The sequence below is a fragment of the Saccoglossus kowalevskii genome, chromosome 12 (genome assembly GCF_978046115.1).
Source record: "Saccoglossus kowalevskii chromosome 12, keSacKowa6.1, whole genome shotgun sequence".
Taxonomy (NCBI): Eukaryota; Metazoa; Hemichordata; class Enteropneusta; family Harrimaniidae; genus Saccoglossus; species Saccoglossus kowalevskii.
This window is the reverse complement of record NC_140652.1, coordinates 35,205,567-35,223,535: the sequence shown is the minus strand read 5'-3', so window position 1 is coordinate 35,223,535 and position 17,969 is coordinate 35,205,567. Positions and strand designations below refer to the sequence as shown.

General features: G+C 32.1%; 1 protein-coding gene across 1 annotated transcript in view; it reads right to left on the bottom strand.

Annotated features, from left to right (window-relative positions):
- Positions 1-2,361: 2,361 nt before the first annotated feature.
- The window catches only part of LOC144347583 (uncharacterized), an 85,289-nt gene continuing 69,681 nt past the window's right edge, over positions 2,362-17,969 (bottom strand). Inside the window, exon 4 of the mRNA XM_078007403.2 lies at positions 2,362-2,579. Coding sequence (XP_077863529.1) covers positions 2,557-2,579 — 23 coding nt within the window. The 3' untranslated portion in view covers positions 2,362-2,556. The remainder of the gene's footprint in view (positions 2,580-17,969) is intronic.

The following is a 17,969-nucleotide window of genomic DNA, read 5'->3' as shown; positions in this document are numbered from 1 at the left end:
GCACAATGTGAACACTTTTATTTTGTCCACATACATTTGAAACCAACTATTTATCAATCAGTTATAATCACTGTTCAATAAAGTGTTATATGAATCAACAGCAAATATACTGACTCGTGTCTAATTATTGTGTATGGTTCTACGATTGGGGTACCAGTTGTGTATACAACATCTGTGCTTATTGTTTGAGGAATGTAGCGAATTGTGATATTTCCTTCTGTGTTTTTTTATTTGTAGAATTACTTTGTTAGTCCGCAATGCGTTACGTGTATCGTGTATGCGTTGTTGTGAATACCAGCGTTGTGATTAGGGAACTTGACTCATTTAGCTGATCAATAACAATTACACATTGAGATACAAGATTTGACACAAAGTATTATACATTATTAGTAGTTCATTACAGATAGTCCAGCTTTATTCATCAAAACGGTCAACTGAGCTAAACCCTCGCTGTCCACTTCTCTCTTTCTCTCCTCTTACAAAGTGTTACAAACTCTATCCTAAAAATCTCTAAGGCATGGCAGAGTAAACACGCGATCAGCCAATCGATTCGGGATGTGTCTCACAGTTAAAGCCTTGCAAAGTTGCCACTACTGAATACAATAAGTAATCTATTTATCACATTCCTGTAATATATGTTTATATACTCCACCCTAAACATGCAACGACGAGTGAACCGAATGTCACTATGGCAACAGTATACTTCGAGGTATATGCAATGTAACCTTTTTTTAACGAACTCGTTTGAGGACCTGCAATTAGTTTGATATAGCACGGACCTACCAACACCTGTTGATAGGTCCATGGTTATAGTGAAGCATTCACTACAATGAAGCATAATTTGATATTGTTATAAGCAGGAGACATGAAATGTGTTCATTGTATCAAGAATTTTTTTATAACAAGGCTGCACAATGTAGAGTTAGGTCCCTTGTTTACAGTATTATGTGTAATTTTAACTTCTCTTCTTAGGAGTTTTTATTCTACTATTTTATCAAAATGTTGAGTTTTGATCTTCATTTTGGTCGAACTATGCTGGTAAGACCCCCTCTCCTATTATTATAATAGAGAAAGTGTGAAATCAAACGGTCACATGTGCTGATTGAATACGCAGAACTCAATAGAACAATTTTGGTGTGATTTTGAATTAGAAAGTGGTCACGTGGTGGTGAAGTAAAGCCATTGTTTGACTCGGAGTCAAGAATACAAATCCAATGCACTGTTTTAGTGTCTCCAACCACACAAATAATCCTAACACAATAGTCATAGACATATTTTTACACACAATTTTGTCACTGTTAATTTCATTAAACGTGTAAACATGTCAAAAACACGTTTATAGCATTCTATATTTTAGCTCACAGAATCAAAAACATATATAAAATAATTCTAGATAATTCTGTTGTGTTGTTTTTACCAGTCCAGTCAAGTATGTCTTATTGTGTTATAGCTTTGAATTGTGCATACACTACATAGAATATTAAAGCGGGAGGGTCGTCACCTGGCACGCGCGGGAATTGAGTCCCACACGCTAAAAACGCAAAGACTCATGGGTAGACGCTTGTTTGTAAACACTGACGCGCTATGACCACCCGACGCATGCGTAGGTGACGATCCTGCCGCTTTAATGTATTGTACTAGTTTAATTTAAAATAATGCTTAAAATCATATATATCATGTCTGTATAGTTTTTATTAGGCGTAATTAGTATGCATATAACGATAGCATAAAAATAGTTTGAAAAGATACTTTAAGTGTGCAAAATGAAACAAGTCTGGTAATGCATCCTTGCTTCAGAAATAGAAATATCACAAAATTCAATTCAGTTCTTAATCAGTTGGAAACGTGAAAGTGTTATTTGCGTGTTTGAGTGAAACCGATTTAGTCCAACAACATGTCCAGAGTGAGTCCACGCGCATTTGAACAAATACTTTTGTTTGATAATGCCTCTTGATAAAACATACAAGTTATCGTAAAATGTGAGACGCATGTGAATCAGACATGCCTAATATTGTTTTCAACGAATACTGTCAATTTGTTTGTAAAACATTGAGTTCACTTTTTTTCATCATTAAATGAAGCAAAATCTTGGGTCAACATATTAAATTCCAGTACATTCCGCTTGTACCCTATAATAGTTAGCTTAGCTATATATTTTGTGGTAACTAATTACCAATTACATGGACATGTCGTGTCACATGCTGTATTAAAATAAACAAAGATCTGCTGTCTTCAAAAACGTCTCGTATTTTAATTCACGGCAAAACTGGTAACGTGTTATAGAATTCACTTCTCATGCATCCATCGATTTATTCACTCTCCTCCCTCCCTTTATTTTGCATTGTACACTAGAACATAAAATGTTGTTGATATATATCATGTATACATGTGTTGTATTGGTCAACAAAACTAGTTATAATAGTAGTTTATATTTGTTGATATAGATGCGTGATTATTATTTAAAAACATATACATTGAACAATTCTTTGATATTACACTTGTCAGTAAGACAACAAATATTCTAGTAACTTGCATTGTATCTTATTTTACTTCCTCCTACACACACTCCAATTCTATACCTGTGGATATAATTAAAAAAATAACTTTAGAAAGATTGGATAATATTAGACTGAAAAACAATTTGTCATACCAACTGGCATATTGCTATGCGTGCTAATGTGCATACACTATATAGCCTTGAAATGTACATACACTATATAGCCTTGAATTGTTCATACACTATATAGCATTGTATTGTGCATACACTATATAGCCTTGAAATGTACATACACTATATAGCCTTGAATAGTCCATACACTATATAGCCTTGAATTGTGCATACACTATATAGCCTTGAATTGTGCATACACTATATAGCCTTGAATTGTGCATACACTATATAGCCTTGAATTGTCCATACACTATATAGCCTTGAATTGTGCATACACTATATAGCCTTGAAATGTACATACACTATATAGCCTTGAATTGTCCATACACTATATAGCCTTGAATTGTGCATACACTATATAGCCTTGAATTGTGCATACACTATATAGCCTTGAATTGTGCATATACTATATAGCCTTGAATTGTTCATACACTATATAGCCTTGAATTGTGCATACACTATATAGCCTTGAATTGTGCATACACTATATAGCCTTGAATTGTACATACACTATATAGCCTTGAATTGTACATACACTATATAGCCTTGAATTGTACATACACTATATAGCCTTGAATTGTACATACACTATATAGCCTTGAATTGTACATACACTATATAGCATTGAATTGTGCATACACTATATAGCCTTGAATTGTGCATACACTATATAGCCTTGAATTGTGCATATACTATATAGCCTTGAATTGTGCATATACTATATAGCCTTGAATTGTGCATACACTATATAGCCTTGAATTGTACATACACTATATAGCCTTGAATTGTACATACACTATATAGCCTTGAATTGTGCATACACTATATAGCCTTGAATTGTGCATACACTATATAGCCTTGAATTGTACATACACTATATAGCCTTGAATTGTACATACACTATATAGCCTTGAATTGTACATACACTATATAGCCTTGAATTGTACATACACTATATAGCCTTGAATTGTACATACACTATATAGCCTTGAATTGTACATACACTATATAGCCTTGAATTGTACATACACTATATAGCCTTGAATTGTACATACACTATATAGCCTTGAATTGTACATACACTATATAGCCTTGAATTGTACATACACTATATAGCCTTGAATTGTGCATACACTATATAGCCTTGAATTGTGCATATACTATATAGCCTTGAATTGTGCATACACTATATAGCCTTGAATTGTGCATACACTATATAGCCTTGAATTGTGCATACACTATATAGCCTTGAATTGTACATATACTATATAGCCTTGAATTGTGCATACACTATATAGCCTTGAATTGTGCATATACTATATAGCCTTGAATTGTGCATACACTATATAGCCTTGAATTGTTCATACACTATATATCATTGAATTGTGCATACACTATATAGCCTTGAATTGTGCATATACTATATATCATTGAATTGTGCATACACTATATAGCCTTGAATTGTGCATACACTATATAGCCTTGAATTGTGCATACACTATATAGCCTTGAATTGTGCATATACTATATAGCCTTGAATTGTGCATACACTATATAGCCTTGAATTGTGCATATACTATATAGCCTTGAATTGTGCATACACTATATAGCCTTGAATTGTTCATACACTATATATCATTGAATTGTACATACACTATATAGCCTTGAATTGTTCATACACTATATAGCATTGAATTGTACATACACTATATAGCCTTGTATTGTGCATACACTATATAGCCTTGAATTGTGCATATACTATATAGCCTTGAATTGTGCATACAATATATAGCCTTGAATTGTTCATACACTATATATCATTGAATTGTGCATACACTATATAGCCTTGAATTGTGCATATACATTATATCATTGAATTGTGCATACACTATATAGCCTTGGATTGTGCATACACTATATAGCCTTGAATTGTGCATACACTATATAGCCTTGAATTGTGCATATACTATATAGCCTTGAATTGTGCATACACTATATAGCCTTGAATTGTGCATACACTATATAGCCTTGAATTGTGCATACACTATATAGCCTTGAATTGTGCATACACTATATAGCCTTGAATTGTTCATACACTATATATCATTGAATTGTGCATACACTATATAGCCTTGAATTGTGCATATACTATATATCATTGAATTGTGCATACACTATATAGCCTTGAATTGTGCATACACTATATAGCCTTGAATTGTTCATACACTATATATCATTGAATTGTGCATACACTATATAGCCTTGAATTGTGCATATACTATATATCATTGAATTGTGCATACACTATATAGCCTTGAATTGTGCATACACTATATAGCCTTGAATTGTTCATACATTATATATCATTGAATTGTGCATACACTATATAGCCTTGAATTGTGCATATACTATATAGCATTGAATTGTTCATACATTATATATCATTGAATTGTGCATACACTATATAGCCTTGAATTGTTCATACATTATATATCATTGAATTGTGCATACACTATATAGCCTTGAATTGTGCATATATTATATAGCATTGAATTGTTCATACATTATATATCATTGAATTGTGCATACACTATATATCATTGAATTGTGCATACACTATATAGCCTTGAATTGTGCATACACAATATAGCCTTGAATTGTCCATACACTATATAGCCTTGAATTGTCCATACACTATATAGCCTTGAATTGTGCATACACAATATAGCCTTGAATTGTCCATACACTATAGAGCATTGAATTGTCCATACACTATATAGACTTGAATTGTGCATACACTATATAGCCTTGAATTGTCCATACACTATATAGCCTTGAATTGTCCATACACTATATAGCCTTGAATTGTGCATACACTACATAGCCTTGAATTGTGCATATACTATATAGCCTTGAATTGTACATACACTATATAGCCTTGAATTGTGCATACACTATATAGCCTTGAATTGTTCATACATTATATATCATTGAATTGTGCATACACTATATAGCCTTGAATTGTGCATATACTATATAGCATTGAATTGTTCATACATTATATATCATTGAATTGTGCATACACTATATAGCCTTGAATTGTTCATACATTATATATCATTGAATTGTGCATACACTATATAGCCTTGAATTGTGCATATACTATATAGCATTGAATTGTTCATACATTATATATCATTGAATTGTGCATACACTATATAGCCTTGAATTGTGCATATACTATATATCATTGAATTGTGCATACACTATATATCATTGAATTGTGCATACACTATATAGCCTTGAATTGTGCATACACAATATAGCCTTGAATTGTCCATACACTATATAGCCTTGAATTGTCCATACACTATATAGCCTTGAATTGTGCATACACAATATAGCCTTGAATTGTCCATACACTATAGAGCATTGAATTGTCCATACACTATATAGCCTTGAATTGTGCATACACTATATAGCCTTGAATTGTCCATACACTATATAGCCTTGAATTGTCCATACACTATATAGCCTTGAATTGTGCATACACTACATAGCCTTGAATTGTGCATATACTATATAGCCTTGAATTGTACATACACTATATAGCCTTGAATTGTGCATACACTATATAGCCTTGAATTGTTCATACATTATATATCATTGAATTGTGCATACACTATATAGCCTTGAATTGTGCATATACTATATAGCATTGAATTGTTCATACATTATATATCATTGAATTGTGCATACACTATATAGCCTTGAATTGTTCATACATTATATATCATTGAATTGTGCATACACTATATAGCCTTGAATTGTGCATATACTATATAGCATTGAATTGTTCATACATTATATATCATTGAATTGTGCATACACTATATATCATTGAATTGTGCATACACTATATAGCCTAGAATTGTGCATACACTATATAGCCTTGAATTGTCCATACACTATATAGCCTTGAATTGTCCATACACTATATAGCCTTGAATTGTGCATACACTATATAGCCTTGAATTGTCCATACACTATATAGCCTTGAATTGTCCATACACTATAGAGCATTGAATTGTCCATACACTATATAGCCTTGAATTGTGCATACACTATATAGCCTTGAATTGTCCATACACTATATAGCCTTGAATTGTCCATACACTATATAGCCTTGAATTGTGCATACACTACATAGCCTTGAATTGTGCATATACTATATAGCCTTGAATTGTCCATACACTATATAGCCTAGAATTATGCATACACTATATAGCCTTGAATTGTTCATACACTATATAGCCTTGAATTGTCCATACACTATATAGCCTTGAATTGTGCATACACTATATAGCCTTGAATTGTCCATACACTATATAGCCTTGAATTGTCCATACACTATAGAGCATTGAATTGTCCATACACTATATAGCCTTGAATTGTGCATACACTATATAGCCTTGAATTGTCCATACACTATATAGCCTTGAATTGTCCATACACTATATAGCCTTGAATTGTGCATACACTACATAGCCTTGAATTGTGCATATACTATATAGCCTTGAATTGTCCATACACTATATAGCCTAGAATTATGCATACACTATATAGCCTTGAATTGTTCATACACTATATAGCCTTGAATTGTCCATACACTATATAGCCTAGAATTATGCATACACTATATAGCCTTGAATTGTTCATACACTATATAGCCTTGAATTGTCCATACACTATATAGCCTTGAATTGTGCATATACTATATATCATTGAATTGTGCATACACTATATAGCCTTGAATTGTGCATACACTATATAGCCTTGAATTGTGCATACACTATATAGCCTTGAATTGTGCATATACTATATAGCCTTGAATTGTGCATACACTATATAGCCTTGAATTGTGCATACACTATATAGCCTTGAATTGTGCATACACTATATAGCCTTGAATTGTGCATACACTATATAGCCTTGAATTGTTCATACACTATATATCATTGAATTGTGCATACACTATATAGCCTTGAATTGTGCATATACTATATATCATTGAATTGTGCATACACTATATAGCCTTGAATTGTGCATACACTATATAGCCTTGAATTGTTCATACACTATATATCATTGAATTGTGCATACACTATGTAGCCTTGAATTGTGCATATACTATATATCATTGAATTGTGCATACACTATATAGCCTTGAATTGTGCATACACTATATAGCCTTGAATTGTGCATACACTATATAGCCTTGAATTGTGCATACACTATATAGCCTTGAATTGTGCATACACTATATAGCCTTGAATTGTTCATACATTATATATCATTGAATTGTGCATACACTATATAGCCTTGAATTGTGCATACACTATATAGCCTTGAATCGTGCATACACTATATAGCCTTGAATTGTGCATACACTATATAGCCTTGAATTGTTCATACACTATATAGCCTTGAATTGTGCATACACTATATAGCCTTGAATTGTTCATACATTATATATCATTGAATTGTGCATACACTATATAGCCTTGAATTGTGCATATACTATATAGCCTTGAATTGTGCATACACTATATAGCCTTGAATTGTGCATACACTATATAGCCTTGAATTGTGCATATACTATATAGCCTTGAATTGTCCATACACTATATAGCCTAGAATTATGCATACACTATATAGCCTTGAATTGTTCATACACTATATAGCCTTGAATTGTCCATACACTATATAGCCTTGAATTGTGCATACACTATATAGCCTTGAATTGTCCATACACTATATAGCCTTGAATTGTCCATACACTATAGAGCATTGAATTGTCCATACACTATATAGCCTTGAATTGTGCATACACTATATAGCCTTGAATTGTCCATACACTATATAGCCTTGAATTGTCCATACACTATATAGCCTTGAATTGTGCATACACTACATAGCCTTGAATTGTGCATATACTATATAGCCTTGAATTGTCCATACACTATATAGCCTAGAATTATGCATACACTATATAGCCTTGAATTGTTCATACACTATATAGCCTTGAATTGTCCATACACTATATAGCCTAGAATTATGCATACACTATATAGCCTTGAATTGTTCATACACTATATAGCCTTGAATTGTCCATACACTATATAGCCTTGAATTGTGCATATACTATATATCATTGAATTGTGCATACACTATATAGCCTTGAATTGTGCATACACTATATAGCCTTGAATTGTGCATACACTATATAGCCTTGAATTGTGCATATACTATATAGCCTTGAATTGTGCATACACTATATAGCCTTGAATTGTGCATACACTATATAGCCTTGAATTGTGCATACACTATATAGCCTTGAATTGTGCATACACTATATAGCCTTGAATTGTTCATACACTATATATCATTGAATTGTGCATACACTATATAGCCTTGAATTGTGCATATACTATATATCATTGAATTGTGCATACACTATATAGCCTTGAATTGTGCATACACTATATAGCCTTGAATTGTTCATACACTATATATCATTGAATTGTGCATACACTATGTAGCCTTGAATTGTGCATATACTATATATCATTGAATTGTGCATACACTATATAGCCTTGAATTGTGCATACACTATATAGCCTTGAATTGTGCATACACTATATAGCCTTGAATTGTGCATACACTATATAGCCTTGAATTGTGCATACACTATATAGCCTTGAATTGTTCATACATTATATATCATTGAATTGTGCATACACTATATAGCCTTGAATTGTGCATACACTATATAGCCTTGAATCGTGCATACACTATATAGCCTTGAATTGTGCATACACTATATAGCCTTGAATTGTTCATACACTATATAGCCTTGAATTGTGCATACACTATATAGCCTTGAATTGTTCATACATTATATATCATTGAATTGTGCATACACTATATAGCCTTGAATTGTGCATATACTATATAGCCTTGAATTGTGCATACACTATATAGCCTTGAATTGTGCATACACTATATAGCCTTGAATTGTGCATACACTATATAGCCTTGAATTGTTCATACATTATATATCATTGAATTGTGCATACACTATATAGCCTTGAATTGTGCATATACTATATAGCATTGAATTGTTCATACATTATATATCATTGAATTGTGCATACACTATATAGCCTTGAATTGTTCATACATTATATATCATTGAATTGTGCATACACTATATAGCCTTGAATTGTGCATATACTATATAGCATTGAATTGTTCATACATTATATATCATTGAATTGTGCATACACTATATATCATTGAATTGTGCATACACTATATAGCCTTGAATTGTGCATACACAATATAGCCTTGAATTGTCCATACACTATATAGCCTTGAATTGTCCATACACTATATAGCCTTGAATTGTGCATACACAATATAGCCTTGAATTGTCCATACACTATAGAGCATTGAATTGTCCATACACTATATAGCCTTGAATTGTGCATACACTATATAGCCTTGAATTGTCCATACACTATATAGCCTTGAATTGTCCATACACTATATAGCCTTGAATTGTGCATACACTACATAGCCTTGAATTGTGCATATACTATATAGCCTTGAATTGTACATACACTATATAGCCTTGAATTGTGCATACACTATATAGCCTTGAATTGTTCATACATTATATATCATTGAATTGTGCATACACTATATAGCCTTGAATTGTGCATAGACTATATAGCATTGAATTGTTCATACATTATATATCATTGAATTGTGCATACACTATATAGCCTTGAATTGTTCATACATTATATATCATTGAATTGTGCATACACTATATAGCCTTGAATTGTGCATATACTATATAGCATTGAATTGTTCATACATTATATATCATTGAATTGTGCATACACTATATATCATTGATTTGTGCATACACTATATAGCCTTGAATTGTGCATACACTATATAGCCTTGAATTGTCCATACACTATATAGCCTTGAATTGTCCATACACTATATAGCCTTGAATTGTGCATACACTATATAGCCTTGAATTGTCCATACACTATATAGCCTTGAATTGTCCATACACTATAGAGCATTGAATTGTCCATACACTATATAGCCTTGAATTGTGCATACACTATATAGCCTTGAATTGTCCATACACTATATAGCCTTGAATTGTCCATACACTATATAGCCTTGAATTGTGCATACTCTACATAGCCTTGAATTGTGCATATACTATATAGCCTTGAATTGTCCATACACTATATAGCCTAGAATTATGCATACACTATATAGCCTTGAATTGTTCATACACTATATAGCCTTGAATTGTCCATACACTATATAGCCTTGAATTGTGCATACACTATATAGCCTTGAATTGTACATACACTACATGTATATAGCCTTGAATTGTACATACACTATATAGCCTTGAATTGTGCATATACTATATAGCCTTGAATTGTACATACACTATATAGCCTTGAATTGTGCATATACTATATAGCATTGAATTGTGCATACACTATATAGCCTTGAATTGTGCATATACTATATAGCCTTGAATTGTGCATACACCATATAGCCTTGAATTGTACATACACTATATATCATTGAATTGTTCATACACTATATAGCCTTGAATTGTGCATACACTATATAGCCTTGAATTGTGCATACACTATATAGCCTTGAATTGTCCATACACTATATAGCCTTGAATTGTGCATATACTATATAGCCTTGAATTGTCCATACACTATATAGCCTTGAATTGTGCATACACTATATAGCCTTGAATTGTGCATACACTATATAGCCTTGAATTGTTCATACATTATATATCATTGAATTGTGCATACACTATATAGCCTTGAATTGTGCATATACTATATAGCATTGAATTGTTCATACATTATATATCATTGAATTGTGCATACACTATATAGCCTTGAATTGTTCATACATTATATATCATTGAATTGTGCATACACTATATAGCCTTGAATTGTGCATATACTATATAGCATTGAATTGTTCATACATTATATATCATTGAATTGTGCATACACTATATATCATTGAATTGTGCATACACTATATAGCCTTGAATTGTGCATACACAATATAGCCTTGAATTGTCCATACACTATATAGCCTTGAATTGTCCATACACTATATAGTCTTGAATTGTGCATACACAATATAGCCTTGAATTGTCCATACACTATAGAGCATTGAATTGTCCATACACTATATAGCCTTGAATTGTGCATACACTATATAGCCTTGAATTGTCCATACACTATATAGCCTTGAATTGTCCATACACTATATAGCATTGAATTGTGCATACACTACATAGCCTTGAATAGTGCATATACTATATAGCCTTGAATTGTACATACACTATATAGCCTTGAATTGTGCATACACTATATAGCCTTGAATTGTTCATACACTATATAGCCTTGAATTGTGCATATACTATATAGCATTGAATTGTTCATACATTATATATCATTGAATTGTGCATACACTATATAGCCTTGAATTGTTCATACATTATATATCATTGAATTGTGCATACACTATATAGCCTTGAATTGTGCATATACTATATAGCATTGAATTGTTCATACATTATATATCATTGAATTGTGCATACACTATATATCATTGATTTGTGCATACACTATATAGCCTTGAATTGTGCATACACTATATAGCCTTGAATTGTCCATACACTATATAGCCTTGAATTGTCCATACACTATATAGCCTTGAATTGTGCATACACTATATAGCCTTGAATTGTCCATACACTATATAGCCTTGAATTGTCCATACACTATAGAGCATTGAATTGTCCATACACTATATAGCCTTGAATTGTGCATACACTATATAGCCTTGAATTGTCCATACACTATATAGCCTTGAATTGTCCATACACTATATAGCCTTGAATTGTGCATACACTACATAGCCTTGAATTGTGCATATACTATATAGCCTTGAATTGTCCATACACTATATAGCCTAGAATTATGCATACACTATATAGCCTTGAATTGTTCATACACTATATAGCCTTGAATTGTCCATACACTATATAGCCTTGAATTGTGCATACACTATATAGCCTTGAATTGTACATACACTACATGTATATAGCCTTGAATTGTACATACACTATATAGCCTTGAATTGTGCATATACTATATAGCCTTGAATTGTACATACACTATATAGCCTTGAATTGTGCATATACTATATAGCATTGAATTGTGCATACACTATATAGCCTTGAATTGTGCATATACTATATAGCCTTGAATTGTGCATACACCATATAGCCTTGAATTGTACATACACTATATATCATTGAATTGTTCATACACTATATAACCTTGAATTGTGCATACACTATATAGCCTTGAATTGTGCATACACTATATAGCCTTGAATTGTCCATACACTATATAGCCTTGAATTGTGCATATACTATATAGCCTTGAATTGTCCATACACTATATAGCCTTGAATTGTCCATACACTATATAGCCTTGAATTGTGCATACACTACATAGCCTTGAATTGTGCATATACTATATAGCCTTGAATTGTGCATACACTATATAGCCTAGAATTATGCATACACTATATAGCCTTGAATTGTTCATACACTATATAGCCTTGAATTGTCCATACACTATATTGCCTTGAATTGTCCATACACTATATAGCCTTGAATTGTGCATATACTATATAGCCTTGAATTGTCCATACACTATATAGCCTTGAATTGTCCATACACTATATAGCCTTGAATTGTGCATACACTACATAGCCTTGAATTGTGCATATACTATATAGCCTTGAATTGTGCATACACTACATAGCCTTGAATTGTGCATATACTATATAGCATTGAATTGTGCATACACTATATAGCCTAGAATTATGCATACACTATATAGCCTTGAATTGTTCATACACTATATAGCCTTGAATTGTCCATACACTATATAGCCTTGAATTGTGCATACACTATATAGCCTTGAATTGTACATACACTACATGTATATAGCCTTGAATTGTACATACTCTATATAGCCTCGAATTGTGCATATACTATATAGCCTTGAATTGTACATACACTATATAGCCTTGAATTGTGCATATACTATATAGCATTGAATTGTGCATTCACTATATAGCCTTGAATTGTGCATATACTATATAGCCTTGAATTGTGCATACACCATATAGCCTTGAATTGTGCATACACTATATATCATTGAATTGTTCATACACTATATAGCCTTGAATTGTGCATACACTATATAGCCTTGAATTGTGCATACACTATATAGCCTTGAATTGTCCATACACTATATAGCCTTGAATTGTGCATATACTATATAGCCTTGAATTGTCCATACACTATATAGCCTTGAATTGTCCATACACTATATAGCCTTGAATTGTGCATACACTACATAGCCTTGAATTGTGCATATACTATATAGCCTTGAATTGTGCATACACTATATAGCCTAGAATTATGCATACACTATATAGCCTTGAATTGTTCATACACTATATAGCCTTGAATTGTCCATACACTATATAGCCTTGAATTGTCCATACACTATAGAGCATTGAATTGTCCATACACTATATAGCCTTGAATTGTGCATACACTATATAGCCTTGAATTGTCCATACACTATACATGTATAGCCTTGAATTGTCCATACACTATATAGCCTTGAATTGTGCATACACTACATAGCCTTGAATTGTGCATATACTATATAGCCTTGAATTGTCCATACACTATATAGCCTAGAATTATGCATACACTATATAGCCTTGAATTGTTCATACACTATATAGCCTTGAATTGTCCATACACTATATAGCCTAGAATTATGCATACACTATATAGCCTTGAATTGTTCATACACTATATAGCCTTGAATTGTCCATACACTATATAGCCTTGAATTGTGCATATACTATATATCATTGAATTGTGCATACACTATATAGCCTTGAATTGTGCATACACTATATAGCCTTGAATTGTGCATACACTATATAGCCTTGAATTGTGCATATACTATATAGCCTTGAATTGTGCATACACTATATAGCCTTGAATTGTGCATACACTATATAGCCTTGAATTGTGCATACACTATATAGCCTTGAATTGTGCATACACTATATAGCCTTGAATTGTTCATACACTATATATCATTGAATTGTGCATACACTATATAGCCTTGAATTGTGCATATACTATATATCATTGAATTGTGCATACACTATATAGCCTTGAATTGTGCATACACTATATAGCCTTGAATTGTTCATACACTATATATCATTGAATTGCGCATACACTATATAGCCTTGAATTGTGCATATACTATATATCATTGAATTGTGCATACACTATATAGCCTTGAATTGTGCATACACTATATAGCCTTGAATTGTGCATACACTCTATAGCCTTGAATTGTGCATACACTATATAGCCTTGAATTGTGCATACACTATATAGCCTTGAATTGTTCATACATTATATATCATTGAATTGTGCATACACTATATAGCCTTGAATTGTGCATACACTATATAGCCTTGAATCGTGCATACACTATATAGCCTTGAATTGTGCATACACTATATAGCCTTGAATTGTTCATACACTATATAGCCTTGAATTGTGCATACACTATATAGCCTTGAATTGTTCATACATTATATATCATTGAATTGTGCATACACTATATAGCCTTGAATTGTGCATATACTATATAGCCTTGAATTGTGCATACACTATATAGCCTTGAATTGTGCATACACTATATAGCCTTGAATTGTGCATACACTATATAGCCTTGAATTGTTCATACATTATATATCATTGAATTGTGCATACACTATATAGCCTTGAATTGTGCATATATTATATAGCATTGAATTGTTCATACATTATATATCATTGAATTGTGCATACACTATATATCATTGAATTGTGCATACACTATATAGCCTTGAATTGTGCATAGACAATATAGCCTTGAATTGTCCATACACTATATAGCCTTGAATTGTCCATACACTATATAGCCTTGAATTGTGCATACACAATATAGCCTTGAATTGTCCATACACTATAGAGCATTGAATTGTCCATACACTATATAGCCTTGAATTGTGCATACACTATATAGCCTTGAATTGTCCATACACTATATAGCCTTGAATTGTCCATACACTATATAGCCTTGAATTGTGCATACACTACATAGCCTTGAATTGTGCATATACTATATAGCCTTGAATTGTACATACACTATATAGCCTTGAATTGTGCATACACTATATAGCCTTGAATTGTTCATACATTATATATCATTGAATTGTGCATACACTATATAGCCTTGAATTGTGCATATACTATATAGCATTGAATTGTTCATACATTATATATCATTGAATTGTGCATACACTATATAGCCTTGAATTGTTCATACATTATATATCATTGAATTGTGCATACACTATATAGCCTTGAATTGTGCATATACTATATAGCATTGAATTGTTCATACATTATATATCATTGAATTGTGCATACACTATATATCATTGATTTGTGCATACACTATATAGCCTTGAATTGTCCATACACTATATAGCCTTGAATTGTCCATACACTATATAGCCTTGAATTGTCCATACACTATATAGCCTTGAATTGTGCATACACTATATAGCCTTGAATTGTCCATACACTATATAGCCTTGAATTGTCCATACACTATAGAGCATTGAATTGTCCATACACTATATAGCCTTGAATTGTGCATACACTATATAGCCTTGAATTGTCCATACACTATATAGCCTTGAATTGTCCATACACTATATAGCCTTGAATTGTCCATACACTACATAGCCTTGAATTGTGCATATACTATATAGCCTTGAATTGTCCATACACTATATAGCCTAGAATTATGCATACACTATATAGCCTTGAATTGTGCATACACTATATAGCCTTGAATTGTACATACACTACATGTATATAGCCTTGAATTGTACATACACTATATAGCCTTGAATTGTGCATATACTATATAGCCTTGAATTGTACATACACTATATAGCCTTGAATTGTGCATACACTATATAGCATTGAATTGTGCATACACTATATAGCCTTGAATTGTGCATATACTATATAGCCTTGAATTGTGCATACACCATATAGCCTTGAATTGTACATACACTATATATCATTGAATTGTTCATACACTATATAGCCTTGAATTGTGCATACACTATATAGCCTTGAATTGTGCATACACTACATAGCCTTGAATTGTGCATATACTATATAGCATTGAATTGTTCATACATTATATATCATTGAATTGTGCATACACTATATAGCCTTGAATTGTTCATACATTATATATCATTGAATTGTGCATACACTATATAGCCTTGAATTGTGCATATACTATATAGCATTGAATTGTTCATACATTATATATCATTGAATTGTGCATACACTATATATCATTGAATTGTGCATACACTATATAGCCTTGAATTGTGCATACACAATATAGCCTTGAATTGTCCATACACTATATAGCCTTGAATTGTCCATACACTATATAGCCTTGAATTGTGCATACACAATATAGCCTTGAATTGTGCATACACTACATAGCCTTGAATTGTGCATATACTATATAGCATTGAATTGTGCATACACTATATAGCCTAGAATTATGCATACACTATATAGCCTTGAATTGTTCATACACTATATAGCCTTGAATTGTCCATACACTATATAGCCTTGAATTGTGCATACACTATATAGCCTTGAATTGTACATACACTACATGTATATAGCCTTGAATTGTACATACTCTATATAGCCTCGAATTGTGCATATACTATATAGCCTTGAATTGTACATACACTATATAGCCTTGAATTGTGCATATACTATATAGCATTGAATTGTGCATTCACTATATAGCCTTGAATTGTGCATATACTATATAGCCTTGAATTGTGCATACACCATATAGCCTTGAATTGTGCATACACTATATATCATTGAATTGTTCATACACTATATAGCCTTGAATTGTGCATACACTATATAGCC